Raw genomic sequence first — 13,317 nt, 5'->3', positions numbered from 1 at the left:
ATGCCCTCAGAGTGTAATGTACAGTGTTTTTATGCTTTCATAAAAATTGTATTACAAAAAAGCAGTGGTGTCATTTAAAAGTTTATTAATTTATTTAATTGGGAAAATACAGTTAAATAAGAATAGTAAGATTTGTAAGGCTTTTATTTAAACCAGATAAGTGTTAATTTTCTGTAACTGTACCCCCTGTTTAGCATTATTGCAGCAGGGATGATTGTTTTCTGACATATATTCCCTCAGAAATATTATCAATAGAAGGAGGCTGTATAACTGACACACCTCCCAGTCCTGTTAAGCTCAGCTAAACACCCTTCACAATACAAATCCCTGTGCACAGCAAGTCAGCATGTTTGCACACACGGAGCTTTGCAAGCTGGAGACTGTAGTCCTGTTCAGTCAAGAGCCACAAGCGCCGGTGATTATACAGAGTGGACAAGAACCACATCGCCCAGCATGACTCTCTACACCTGCTTATTTATCCAGTGGTTACTGGGTAAAATGAGATGGTGACCCATTCAGTGGTAATCTTGTGCCTCTGGAACTAAAATTTAGTTTTGAGGAATAGTTCTGGATTTACCTCTAACTTTGGATTAAGAATCATCTTTGTAGGATTTCTAAATTTGTCAGCACACAGGTAATCTATTTTCTTCCCATTTATATTATTTTACCTTTTAAAAACTAAATGTTTATGTATAATTTAGTATGATCGCTTTTGTCTGGTTAAGCTCACTGTGACATTTCTAAGGACTGCTGGACATGCAACCAGCTGTGCGAGTCTGTGTGCCCACTGCGGCTGTACTGGGCCTGTTTTGTAGAGGCTGTCTCAGCAGGTCGCAGAACTGGCCCAGTCCTCGTTTCAGTTCTTTGTCCAGGCAGATGAGCAGGTGGAACAGCATGGAAACCAGCAGCCACCCACCTTCTCAGGAGAACCCCCGCGTCCTCATCACAGGTGATACTTGGTTCTGTCTGCCAATAGGAAAACACAGTTGCCTCTACATGATGTTTATTTATTCAGGGAAAGATGGACTTTTCCACAACTACCCAAACACTGGGGTACACACCTGGGATGCTGCCATTGCTTTCTACTACTTTCACTGTGCAGCCACTGTTTTCTATTGTTGTCCACAGAGCATTGTTGAGCGCTTTACTCGGGGGCACCTTACAAAGAAGTGAGTGGGAGTAATTTAGATCAACTCCTATCAGATCACTAATGTGATATAAAATGAAATATATTAGATTAATTCTGTCATCATTGATATAAATGGAATTTTTCTGAGTTGTTTTCACTGTGCAGCAACACGACCCCATTTTAATTGATCACAATAGGGTGCGTACAGACAGTACTATAGTGACATAAAAGGACCAATGAGTGACCACACAGAGAACAACAGTGTGCTGTCACTTTTTGTCCAGACATAAAGCTTTGGAACAAACAAAGAGCTTTTTTTCAGCTCGTATACCAAAAACATATGTTTCATTTTCACTTATTTAACACATTTCTATTGGTTTCTGCAGGCGGTCTTGGGCAATTAGGTGTGGGACTGGCACAGATGCTAAGGTGAGATGTGTAGAATTTGCTGAGGTCTTATAGTTTGCACAAAATGTTTGAAGTGGGAACATAATTGAATGTATTTTAATGTCCAGAAAACAGTATGGAAAAGAAAATGTAATCCTGTCTGACATCAAGAAGCCCCCGCCTCATGTTATCGCCAGCGGTATGCTTAGATTTCATTGCACATTTTCCTTACTTATTTCACACTATTGCTTTTTAATGCCATCCCCACTCTGTCTCTTTTCCCTTTAGGCCCGTTTGTATACGCTGATGTGTTGGACTACAAGCACCTCAGAGAACTGATTGTAAATAAACGTATCACTTGGCTGGTCCACTACAGCGCTCTGCTCAGTGCTGTGGGTGAGGCTAATGTGGCTTTGGCACGGAAGATCAACATCACAGGTCCGCTTGATGAGTGCACTGTTTACATGTGTTAGGTTTTTAAGAATATAAAGGTTAAAACACTTTTTCTCTGGTCATCTGCTGCACTTCCAGGCCTACATAATGTGCTGGACTTGGCCCTAGAGAACTGCCTGCGCCTCTTTGTCCCCAGCACTATTGGGGCTTTTGGCCCCTCTTCTCCACGTGACCCAGCCCCTGACCTATGTGTCCAAAGACCTCGAACCATCTATGGTGTGTCTAAAGTGCATGGTGAACTGATGGGGGAGGTAAATTCTTCTGATGCATGCATGCATAGTCAAATATGATGACATAACTTTATATATCAAATGCCAAATCTCAATATCAGTCAGCTTCTTTTTCTTTAGTATCTCCATCATAAATATGGCTTGGACTTTCGCTGTCTACGTTACCCTGGTGTGATCTCAGTCAACACACCACCTGGTGGGGGAACAACAGGTACTGCTTTACCTCATGTATGCATATTTTGACTAAATACACTTTAATCAGCTGGATGTCATGGACTAAGAACTGCGGATCTCTGTCTTTACAGACTATGCTGTCCAAATCTTCCATGATGCTCTCAGCACAGGTCACCATGAGTGCTACCTGCGAGCTGACACACGTCTTCCCATGATGCACATCTCTGATTGCCACCGTGCCACAGTAGAGTTCATGCAGGCTCCAGAGTGCCAGCTGTCGCTGCGTACCTACAACATAGCTGCCATGAGCTTCACTCCAGAGGAGGTGGCCCAAGAAATCCGCAAGCATCTCCCTCACCTCAAGGTCACCTATAATCCTGACTCTGTCCGCCAGACCATCGGTATGAATAAATATGATAAATAGGATGATACATCTTTGAAAGAGTGCATGAAGTACAAGCTTCCACAGTACACTACTGTCTTTCATTTGACTGACAACAACGTAGTAATGTGGCCATCTTATTTGTCCATTTGCAGCAGACAGCTGGCCTGTAAGATTTGATGACTCCAATGCTAGGAGAGACTGGGGCTGGGCACCAGCATTCGGGCTTGAGGAGCTGGTGTCAGACATGCTGCGTTCCATTCGAGACAAGAGGACCAACGAGGGCTTGCCGGTCAGCTAGCAAAACCTGCTCTACAGAGACTGACCAATGCCGCACCACTGACCTTTCTTCAGCCTGCATTACCAATACTACACACTTTGTTTCACTTCACTCTTACAAACTGTCATTCATTATCATCTGTCTCTCTGGAGCATTATGGAAAGTGGCACAGTGGAAAGTGAACTGTCATACACAAGCACACAACAGTCTTTTTCAGGGAATCATACGTCAAACCTTCTCTTCATCTTGTTGTTTTTAATTGTTAACATGGTATAAGCATCACTTCACATCTGGGTGTGTCTTAGATGGAACAGTAAAAATATTTTTTAAACTTTAGAGATTTCCAAATGTCATGTTGATTGCATGCATGGACTCAACAGTCTGTTAAAATGTCTATTACAATGTCTAATACAATATGGACCAGTTACACATTTAAGTAGCGTAACAACTCTGTTGTACATTTAGATTCCAGGATGATCTGGAATGGCTGGCTCATTCTGGCTGTTTTATGAAGCAGTCTTTTATAGTATAATCAAGTGAAAATCGCACACTGTAACCCCCACTACCTTTGCTGTGGCATTTAACAGGAAGCCCTTTACTGTACTTTTTGGCAGCAGTGTGACTTTGATTATGAATGACTACCATTATCAAATGAAGCCTTAATTACTTTGAAAAGCAATGTATAACAATGCAGTGTATTGAATCATACCTTGAGCAATAAAATATGATTTACTCAAACAGCACTGAGTACTGTGCTGCTTTTTTTTAAATACAAAACATATACAGACATATGTAAATCTACAAGAACTGTAATACTACTAAAACTGTAACAAAACGATCAGACAAAAACTAGAAAAGCATTTCCTGAAGAAAATGCAAGTTTGATTGCCACAGCTGAAGCATTGCTTTGAACGCTGATATGAACGATTGCTCTGAATTGCTGGAGAATCTGCAATCTGAACTTAATTTGCTGAAACACAGTTAAGAATTTAGAAAGATGGAGCTCTTATTTGGAAAAGGAGAAAATGTTTTAATATTATGAAGATATGAAAGAGAAACAGCTGAAGACAAGAACAGTCAGTTAGTTTGATTGCTCTGATTTGATTGTTAGCTTGATTGCTCTGCAATCAAATTAATAAAGACGTAGAATAACAATAGTTTGATTGCCTAGCAATGGCAATCAAACTAATTACCATTATATTAGTGTAGCTGACGCTAGTTTGTGTGTGTCTCCATGACAACGCCACACAGTGCCATAATTTGTAGTTTTTTATATATATGTTATATTTATAGTTATATGTTTGCTCTTTACCGTGTGAGCAACAAGTAACAAGTATCCTAACTTCCAGTTTACAGCAGGTGTAGTACTTGACTACTTCCTGTAGGGGCGCACGCTTCATCCGGCCGGCTCGCCACTCAGAATTTCACCGGAGCTACACACTCACGTCTTTCTCGACAGCGCCTGCTATCAATTTTCACGGATAATGGACGCGGGATTCTTCCGCGTAAGATATTTAAAGTTTATTCTGACTTGCTAGTACCTTGTTGTTTAGTTGCAACGTCGGCTATTGTTGGTTTCTGTTATTATTCCACCATATAGGTATTTAGCAGACAGGCCATACAGTCAGAAATGGTACGGCCAGGGCTTCGTCTATCAACTGATGGGCAAACAATCTAGGGTTTTGCCATTAGTCTTCTTTCAATTGGGTTATTCCTGAAGTTAACACGTGTTCACAAAGTAATTGTTTGATAAGCTGTAGTTTTTGTGTAACCCCATGTTGCATATGCACCATAAGCTGTCGACATCAATTGGCAAGCACGTTTTCAGGAAATAGACAAGCCAGCTAGCTAACCACGGCTAACTTTTTTTTAGCATCAGCTAAAGATGGCGCCCGGGCGGTACATCGCCTCAATGTTAGCGAGCTGGTCACGACACTGTTATCATAACGTTTGTCAGTATAAATAGACCTCAGTGTTAACTGAATAGCCACATCAGTATATCTTTCAGTATTCTTACTGTGTCAGCGCTTTAGTCAGTAAAACTCGTCGCCAGATTGCGGCTAATATTAGCTTGTCAGTTTCCCCTGGAAGTATTAGCAGATGGCTAGCTTCAGTGATGTTAGCTTATTGGTATCAATGTTATGTTGATTTTGCATGCACAATTGAGATGATCCCATGGTCTCCGAAACTAACATGTTTGTAGAACACCATATGTTGTCAAACTGAATCTTTGTTTGGGTATTGAGCGTTGTAAGCAATAATTGTCTTATAGTAGGCGAGAAGCCTCATACCGAGTAAACTGTACAACTTTACCACACGTCCAGACAACTTCTCTTAACAGGCTGCGTAGTTATACAACTACCTGTATTTACAATATCATATTAGACACCTAAGATGTCAATGTTGATTTTTTTTTTTCCCCTTTAGGGTACAAGTGCGGAGCAAGACAACCGTTTCAGCAACAAGCAGAAGAAACTTCTGAAGCAGCTGAAGTTTGCAGAATGTTTGGACAAGAAGGTATAAGATCCTGGACATTGAATGTGTTATTTATCATTTGTGTTCCAATTATTTCAGTGTGTTTATGGCTGGTTAGATTTGAGATAATTTACCAGTTAATGTCTTTAAAGCCTTGCTCCCTAAAATTGATGTCCTCTCAGGTCATTTAGTCATTGATCCCATTCACTAACTGGGTGCCTTCTTTTATTTGTATTCACTCTAAGGTGGACATGACCAAAGTGAATCTAGAAGTTATCAAACCTTGGATTACCCAGCGAGTGACTGAGATTCTGGGATTTGAGGATGATGTCGTCATAGAGTTCATATTCAACCAGCTTGAGGAGAAGGTAATGTCTTTTATTGTGTTCATTTTTCTTTCTTTGAGAACTGTCGTAAGTTTAAGGGCATTGCTTAGTCAGTTAGAAGGAAACACAGATAATGACACAATTTGAAATTGAATGGGAAAAGTAAAAATTGGTGTAAAACTGATTCATAATGAAGTTACTGTGTTTTGCTGTTATGTGACAAAGTGCCTTTATTCAGCAGTCTTCTAATGATGATGTGATTTATGATTTAAAAGGCCTGAACCAATATGGATGTTATACCTTGCATCAGAAGTATAGCACCAACACCTAATTAGCTCTCTCCTGAGCCCAAAGTCACTGAGCCCAACTCTCCCTTCATGATGCAGTGTGTGGTTTTGAGGTGAGTTATATGCAGGGATCACCTATATTATGTCAGTGAAAGACATACCTGAACAATTCCATAATCATATTTTTAGTAGGTACTATATTGCGTTAATGAACTACCTACATCCCTTAAGTGTAAATGGATGTAGCCTCGTTTATATAAAAAAAAAAGCCCAAAACCTGTTTTTAGGATCTTTACTTTTTGTCAGCTACTTCTATCACCAAATTGTGCCGCTGACCGCCCTTGATTGCAAGTTTTATCTAACAGTGCTGTGTTTAGAACACACCTAAGTGTATCACTACTGTCTGTGTAGTAAGTTTGAACTTTAACCACTGGAGGTCAGCAAAAACCAGTTTTTCTTTTTCAGTCATAGAACATTTAAGTTGATAGAATTATTTATGTTTAACACGGTAAAATTATACTATAGCCCTTAGATGTTGCATTTTATTTATTTAAATTAGTCAGATTTTTTCTTTAAAATTATTAGTTTTTCTTTAAAAACATGCTATGTCCCATTGTTTTATCCAAACACTTTGGATGGTTGACTGTTCCTGATTTTCATTGCTTAATATTAATTTTCAGGAAACAACTAAAGTAATTCTCACACAAAATTTTCACAATATACTCGAATGCCTGTCTTGGTATATATGTGAATAACCCATGACAATGCCTTTCATTCTTCTAATATGTTAAAACTATATGCATCTTTATTAAAATTGTAAATTTGACACCAGCATCACACAAACATCTTTGAACTCTTCATTTTACCTTTTGCTTGCCATAGTTTTTTGTGGGTGGGGTGGGGCTTTTAAAGCTAAGTTGTAAGGGTACTGTTAAATATAAAGAAAGGGTAAGGGTAGAGGTTACGGTATCTCTTATTAATTCTATCAGTTGTTGAAATAAAACTCAGTTTTTGTGTAACTGTGTACTCATTATTGCTTGTTCGTCTCTTGCAATTTAGATAAATGATATAACATTAAGCTCAAGGTGGTTGAGTCTCAAGCAGTAGGGAGCGGAAGCAAGCCAAGGGAGCTCCGTGCCCACTGATCCCACGGGACTCACTGAAGACACCGGAACTGTACTTGCTGTGTTGGGTTTTAATGCACTCTGTATTGTGGCTATGTTGTTTAACTGCTGAAGTGTAGACTGAGTGGGAGGGAAGGGGGGACTGGAAAGGGTGGGTGGGGTAGGGACACAGGGATGTAGTGGGTTAGGAATAGGTTAGGAAAAAAATAGTGATTTTTTTTTTGTGTTATTTAATTTGCTAGGGCAGACTGTAAATTCTCGGAATAATAACTGTAGTTCTGCATGCAGTCACTGTATGTCCCCCTCAGGTAGCTCGCATTCTCAGTTTCATGAGTTTGTGAGTAAATTTTAAATCAGTCACACTTTTAATTTGTTAGGTTATTGGGTAGTGGATTCAGGGATGTTAACTATTATTTCCAGTTTTTATATGTTTTTATTATGAATACTTACATAGTCTCAAGTATAGTTTAGATAGGTGTAGAAGGTAGGAAACCCCTACCTCGCCCTGATGTTTTGTATTCATTTGTTTCAATTGGTTTGTTTTTCTCTCCCCGTTCGTGTGTGTGTTGCAGCATCCGGATAGCAAAATGATGCAGATCAACCTGACAGGTTTCCTGAATGGGAAGAATGCCCGGGAGTTCATGAAGGATCTGTGGCCCCTGCTGCTCAGTGCTCAGGAGAACATTGCTGGCATTCCCTCTGCTTTTCTAGAACAAAAGAAAGAAGAGATAAAGCAGCGCCAGGTAAGTCTGTTGCAAGAAGAATTGTTCATTGTTTGTGAATTCTATAGCCCAGTGGAATCTTTTCACGCCCTAGATGGATGCTATTAGTGCTTTTAGTGATTCTAAGTTGATCTTTCTTTATTTGTGGTAGATTGAACAAGAGAAGCTTGCTTCTCTGAAAAAGGTGGACGAGGACAAGAAGGAAAAGGACAAGGATATTAGAGAGAGGGCTCAGTCAAAGAGTCCAAGACGGTAAGATTGTAAGATATTTTTTTAGGGTTGAGGCCAGTAGATAAAAGTTTATATTGTGTTTTTATTTTTTATTTTTTTTAGAAGGAAGACCAGATCCCCTTCACCACGACGAAGGTCACCAGCAAAGAGGGAAAGAAAACGCAGCCCGTCACGATCTCCGAGACGCAAGACCAGTCCAATTGGTAGCAGTTCACCCCCTCCGCCACTAATGCAGCTGCCTACAAAACCTTTGGAGCAGCTTCTGGAACCAGATACATCTGGAAGATCCATGCCAGAACCAGTCATCCAAGAAGCTTCTTCAACCTGGTTAGAGAAAATACTTTATCTACTTTTACTTTTCAATCTAGTTTGTCTAGTTCCATTTAGGAGTTACACTCTGTTTCTCCTTCCTGTAGTGATACAGTTGTGGAGGTGGTAAAAGCTGACTCGGTGGCTGAAGTAAAAGAACACTCCCCAGAGAAAACTCAAAAGAAAGAGGAAAGACCAAGATCTCGTGAAAGGGACAAGGACACTAGGCGGGAAAGACCTCACCACCGCTCCCGTTCTCATTCTCGGTCTCGCAGGCGACGCTCTCGGTCTAGGTAACTTCTACTGTTAATAAGTTTAATTTTGTTTTGGTCAAAAAGCAACAAATTTAAGGCTATTTTGCCTTTTCTGCTCCATCAGATCGTTCTCACCTCGTAGAAGACAAAGTCCCAGAAGGAGAATGTCTCCCCGTCGAAGGAGTCCACCCAGGCGCGGCGCCCCGAGCTCCAGACACCGACACAGGCGTTCTCCTGTCCGCAGGTTAGTGGAATATGGCCTTGTGATTTACAGACAGTCCTTAAGTCTTACAGCCTCAGTTCTTTTGGATGTCCTTATGATACGCTGTCACCCATATGTGTCATGAAGTGCACTTTTAACTTTGGTCTTGTATTGTTATCACTGTATTTTTGTCCTACAGGAGGCGCTCTCGCTCCGCTTCATCCTCTGGCAGCAGCTCATCACGCTCCCGCTCACCTAAAAAAGCAATGAAAAGAATATCAAGCACGCCACCTCGAAAACAGTTCCATCATCCTGACGCCTCCATTAGCCCTGCAGGGAAGGACAGACGATCACCATCTCCCCGAGCCAGAAGGGGACGTGGCTCGGTTTCTCCACCCAGGTCATCAGGTATGATCCTTACCATTCATTCATTGTACAGAATGTACAGAGTTCTATCTTCATCTTGTACTTGCAACCACATGACTCTTTAATAAATTGGTCTTGTAGTACTATTCCATAGTGAATCAGGTTACTAAGGATAGTCACTCTTTGGCATTTAAACTGAATGGTTTGTGAACAAAAACATAATTTGAAGACCCTTATGCTTAAAATTGGTTGATTTCTGAGTTTTTTTTCTCAGGTTTCAAACGAAAACTAGGAGGAAGGGGTGATTCTCCATCTGATAATGCTAAGCCCAGGCCTTCTGAAGGGTCTGACTCCGGTAAGTATTTGATTATGTCTGGTGAAAGAACCACAACAGCCTTGACATTGAGTTGAGATAATAAGTTAGGTATGCAGGCACTTATTGTGGTTAGAAATGAGCATTTCCCTCAGTTTTCAGTGTGAAGGTCCTTGATGCTGTTATATATTTCGACTTAAGAGTATTTGGAGCCACAGTCATACCATAGCCACAAGTTAACATTAGCCTTCAGATGCAACTTTTCTACTCCATAGGAAATGGAGACTATGCCAAACTACCTAAGTTTTCTCTCTTTTTTCTAATTATCAACTTGCTTTGCTTTTTGTGTATTCATCCCTTACAACAAAAATAAGACCACAAATGGACATTATTCTAACACAAGAGAGAATAGTATGACAAATGGTCGAAATTTATGCTTTCTGTATCTGTAACATTTCCATGGAAGTCTGTTCCACAGTTTTGCTAACACTGATGGGAAACTCAATGCTTTACATTTCAGAGGAGGATAAAAATGACAAAGGAGCAACAGCAGATTCGGTCCAGCAGAGACGTCAGTATCGCAGGCAGAATCGGCAGTCATCTTCAGGTTAAAAGTGTTTTTATCCCTGTTCTTTCTTCTCCCATACCCAACTTCCCCCTCTTTCTCTAACCAAGTCTCTGTCTCTCTGTCCCGTCTCATGGACTTTTGAAGCTGTGTCTTAGCCCCAACCTTGGTGTTTTTTCTTGCCGTAAACAGCAAAGGCTACTATATAATTAATTATATTGATGTCTTCTGTCTTTTTGGTTTCAGATTCAGGATCTTCCTCCTCAGAAGATGAGGGACACAAGCGACCTGCAGCAGGGCCAGGGGCCAGAAATGGTGAAGTGAGGAGGAGGCGTAGCCGCACACCATCCCCTCGGCGGCGACACAGGGATATGTCTCCAAGGTGAGATACCTAGCATAGTATTTGCACTTTAACTGACAAAATCCCTGTTCTTTTACACTGCTTATGTTGTTCATGTTTTTTTTTTTTTTTATGCCTTCAGGAAAAGACGTTCCCCATCCCCAGGACGCAGGCGTCGCTCCCCTTCACCACCACGGCGACGCAGATCCCCCTCTCCTCCTAGACGCAGGTATATGATCTGTTTATATCTAGATATGTCATTTCAGTTTTATTGAAAAAAAATGTATTTTGAATGATCCTTGATGCTTTGACATTGGTGCTTCCCAGGTCCCCTTCCCCACCACCTCGTCGTAGATCAACATCCCCCAGACGGTATTCTCCCCCCATCCAGCGTCGCTACAGCCCTTCACCTTTGCCTCCACAGAAGAGGAAGTTGTCCAGTTCACCAATGAAGCGCTCTTCTCCTGGCACCAAGCGACGCCCCTCCAGGTCCCCTAAACGCAGAAGCTCTCCCCCTCCAAGGAGACGCTCACCTCCGTCCTCATCTCCACCCAGACACAGGAGGAGCCCGGTATTTTCTTCTGCCAGGCCAAGCAGAGATACAAGATCCCCTGTTGAGGCTGTCAGACGTCTCTCTCCATCCCCTGCAAACCGTGGTCATGCTGTTAGACGTTCCGCCAGTCCACAGGGGCGTTTCGAAACCTCTGGTACATCTCCTCCTAACCAGCGGAGACAGCAGTCCCCATCACACAGTAATAAACCTATCCGCAGAGTGTCCCGCACCCCAGAGTCACGCAAGAACCAGAGGTAACTGAAGAGCAAGCATTTTTGTGACAGACTATGTAGTTTTAGTCTTTCCGACTGAGTTTTTGTGTATGTGCCATCTCTTTTTTTTAAATGGCCTCCTGGTGTCACCTGTGCTTGCTTCACAGATCCTCTCTGAGCCCCCAGCCTATGAGGAGAGTGTCCTCCAGATCTAGATCCATTTCACCTCAACCAGCAGCTCAGAAGCGTCCAGCCCTTGCTTCTGCCTCCCCCTCACCATCTCGATCTGCCAGTGGGTCTCCGCCACCAGTAAAAAAGGCCAGTAGTGGTTCAGGCAGTCAGTCTCCAAGCAAGGTCTGAGCTTATTGAAAACATTTTACTGCATGTGGTTTTTGACTTGAAATGTCATATTAAATCAAGCAAGCGTGTTGGTACAGCATATAAAATGATTATCATATGTACACAGGTTACAGACAGAGGTTCTCGGCCTGTTGCTGGACATTTCCTTGAAATGAATCGGTATCAGTCATCCTCATAGAAGTCTTATTTTTATTGCAGAATTCAGATGTTGACACCAGTGGAAAGAAAAAGAAGAAGAAGAAGGAAAAGAAACACAAGAAAGACAAGAAACATAAAAAGCACAAGAAGCACAAGAAGGAGAAGAGCGCTAATAATGCGACAGGAGATGGACAAGAGCATCAGGGTGTGGAGGAGGATGGTGATTCGAGAAAGGTAAAACCTTAAGATTTCTGTTGAAAGCAGTGGATGTTAGTTTTGCCATGTGTCAAGATTCTGTTTGTATCCAGCTAGTTTAATTGAGTGTGTGTGGTTCTATGCTTTTTGTTCAGGAATCAGACAGTGAAGTTGAAGACAGCTTGGATGATCTGGAAAAGCACCTTAGAGAGAAGGCCCTGCGCTCCATGAGGAAGGCCCAGCTGTCTCCATCACAGATGTCCTAAAAATAAGGGCCTTTTTCTCACTCTTGTATTTTCCACTCACTCTTGACGTTTGTCTTCAACCTGGTTCAGCTTTAGAATGTAAAAATTGTTCAATCTTGAGTCTTGTTTTCTTTTTACTGGTTTGGTACATTCTGAAGAGTGTGTTTCTTTAAGAGTTTGATTTGTCAGTTAGTGTATTACCTAAACTGTAAAGAAGCTTGTGTTGTCGAATAATTTTAAATTGTTAAGCAGGGAAACAGTTTAGGCGCAGAGATTTGAGTTAGGCAGGTTTCTGATATTTTCCACAGCCCTTACAGTAGATTCTGTTGAGAAATGATTGCATGTGCAGTGATCGTCTCCGATGTGCATGAACCACTGACCTTATGAAGTGTAAGGACAAACTACCATACAGTAACTTACTGTTATTCTTGCCTTTGAGTAGTGGAAACAGTGACACAGCTCTATGCACTGTTAAAGAGGCTGTAACAGAATGTCTTGTCCCATAATATTAATATTAATAGCGGTGTTTGGCATCATTTAACCTGCTCTTTTTTTGACTTGGAAATCGTCTTGTTTGAAGACTAAAACAATCCGATATAAAACAGGCTTTAATTTTCCAATATTAAAAGAAATTGATATGCAATTTATGTTTGACGCCCTTGTACCAAGCTAATCTCTGTGGGACTGCTATAGTATATGGTTTGTATTTAGTAACCTTGTCATCTTGTCATCCTTTCAGAATTAAAACCTTTTTATAGGATCTGTCTTGTTGGGTTTTTTTTCTATATTTTTTATGTTGAAAATTGATTCAGAAGATATTAAATATATATTCTTATATATTATAAATTCTGCCACTCAAGTATAGCGTTTTGATTATAATCAGCCATGATCTACATGAGAATTCTTGGTAGCGTAAAGAAAATATTTAAAAAGTCAAATAACTAATTACAAAAAAGATATATATATATACATATTTAAATAAACATATTTCAGAGTGAATCACAGTGAAATTGGGTCATTGTGGGATTTCGTATTTTTAATTCTAATTAGCAGATTGTATTAAAA

General features: G+C 40.8%; 2 protein-coding genes across 4 annotated transcripts; both read left to right on the top strand.

Moving 5' to 3' along the window:
* Nucleotides 1-44: 44 nt before the first annotated feature.
* Nucleotides 45-3,644, top strand: tdh2 (L-threonine dehydrogenase 2). The gene is made up of 8 exons (XM_028395260.1): nucleotides 45-949; nucleotides 1,516-1,558; nucleotides 1,645-1,715; nucleotides 1,805-1,954; nucleotides 2,048-2,220; nucleotides 2,320-2,410; nucleotides 2,505-2,774; nucleotides 2,911-3,644. The coding sequence occupies exons 1-8, from the start codon at nucleotides 757-759 to the stop codon at nucleotides 3,054-3,056; spliced, it is 1,137 nt and encodes a 378-aa protein (XP_028251061.1). The 5' UTR covers nucleotides 45-756; the 3' UTR covers nucleotides 3,057-3,644.
* A 789-nt stretch (nucleotides 3,645-4,433) lies between these two features.
* Nucleotides 4,434-13,012, top strand: srrm1 (serine/arginine repetitive matrix 1). 3 transcript variants are annotated; one of them, XM_028395230.1, is made up of 17 exons: nucleotides 4,434-4,540; nucleotides 5,463-5,552; nucleotides 5,756-5,878; nucleotides 7,820-7,990; nucleotides 8,121-8,221; nucleotides 8,303-8,527; nucleotides 8,617-8,802; nucleotides 8,888-9,007; nucleotides 9,165-9,373; nucleotides 9,606-9,686; nucleotides 10,165-10,251; nucleotides 10,456-10,591; nucleotides 10,692-10,778; nucleotides 10,877-11,356; nucleotides 11,482-11,632; nucleotides 11,873-12,046; nucleotides 12,163-13,012. In XM_028395230.1, exons 1-17 carry the CDS (start codon nucleotides 4,520-4,522, stop codon nucleotides 12,271-12,273), a joined length of 2,553 nt encoding a protein of 850 aa, XP_028251031.1. In that variant the 5' UTR covers nucleotides 4,434-4,519; the 3' UTR covers nucleotides 12,274-13,012. The 3 variants fall into 3 exon arrangements, with proteins under 3 accessions (XP_028251031.1, XP_028251030.1, XP_028251032.1); XM_028395229.1 differs by having other exon boundaries at nucleotides 11,482-11,668; XM_028395231.1 differs by lacking the exons at nucleotides 4,434-4,540; nucleotides 5,463-5,552; nucleotides 5,756-5,878 and adding an exon at nucleotides 5,998-6,236 and having other exon boundaries at nucleotides 11,482-11,668.
* The last annotated feature ends 305 nt before the right edge of the window (nucleotides 13,013-13,317 follow it).

The sequence above is a fragment of the Parambassis ranga genome, chromosome 22 (genome assembly GCF_900634625.1).
Source record: "Parambassis ranga chromosome 22, fParRan2.1, whole genome shotgun sequence".
Taxonomy (NCBI): Eukaryota; Metazoa; Chordata; class Actinopteri; family Ambassidae; genus Parambassis; species Parambassis ranga.
This window is presented reverse-complemented; position numbering and strand designations above follow the sequence as displayed.

Excerpts from the sequence above, each read along its gene's own strand:
- tdh2 (XM_028395260.1), top strand. The coding sequence starts at position 757 with ATGCAACCAGCTGTGCGAGTCTGTGTGCCCACTGCGGCTGTACTGGGC. Across the intron at positions 2,411-2,504 it reads ACCTGGTGGGGGAACAACAG|ACTATGCTGTCCAAATCTTC; the intron begins GTACTGCTTTAC and ends CTGTCTTTACAG. Across the intron at positions 2,775-2,910 it reads CTCTGTCCGCCAGACCATCG|CAGACAGCTGGCCTGTAAGA; the intron begins GTATGAATAAAT and ends GTCCATTTGCAG.
- srrm1 (XM_028395229.1), top strand. The coding sequence starts at position 4,520 with ATGGACGCGGGATTCTTCCGC. Across the intron at positions 8,803-8,887 it reads AGGCGACGCTCTCGGTCTAG|ATCGTTCTCACCTCGTAGAA; the intron begins GTAACTTCTACT and ends CTGCTCCATCAG. Across the intron at positions 10,252-10,455 it reads GAATCGGCAGTCATCTTCAG|ATTCAGGATCTTCCTCCTCA; the intron begins GTTAAAAGTGTT and ends TTTTGGTTTCAG.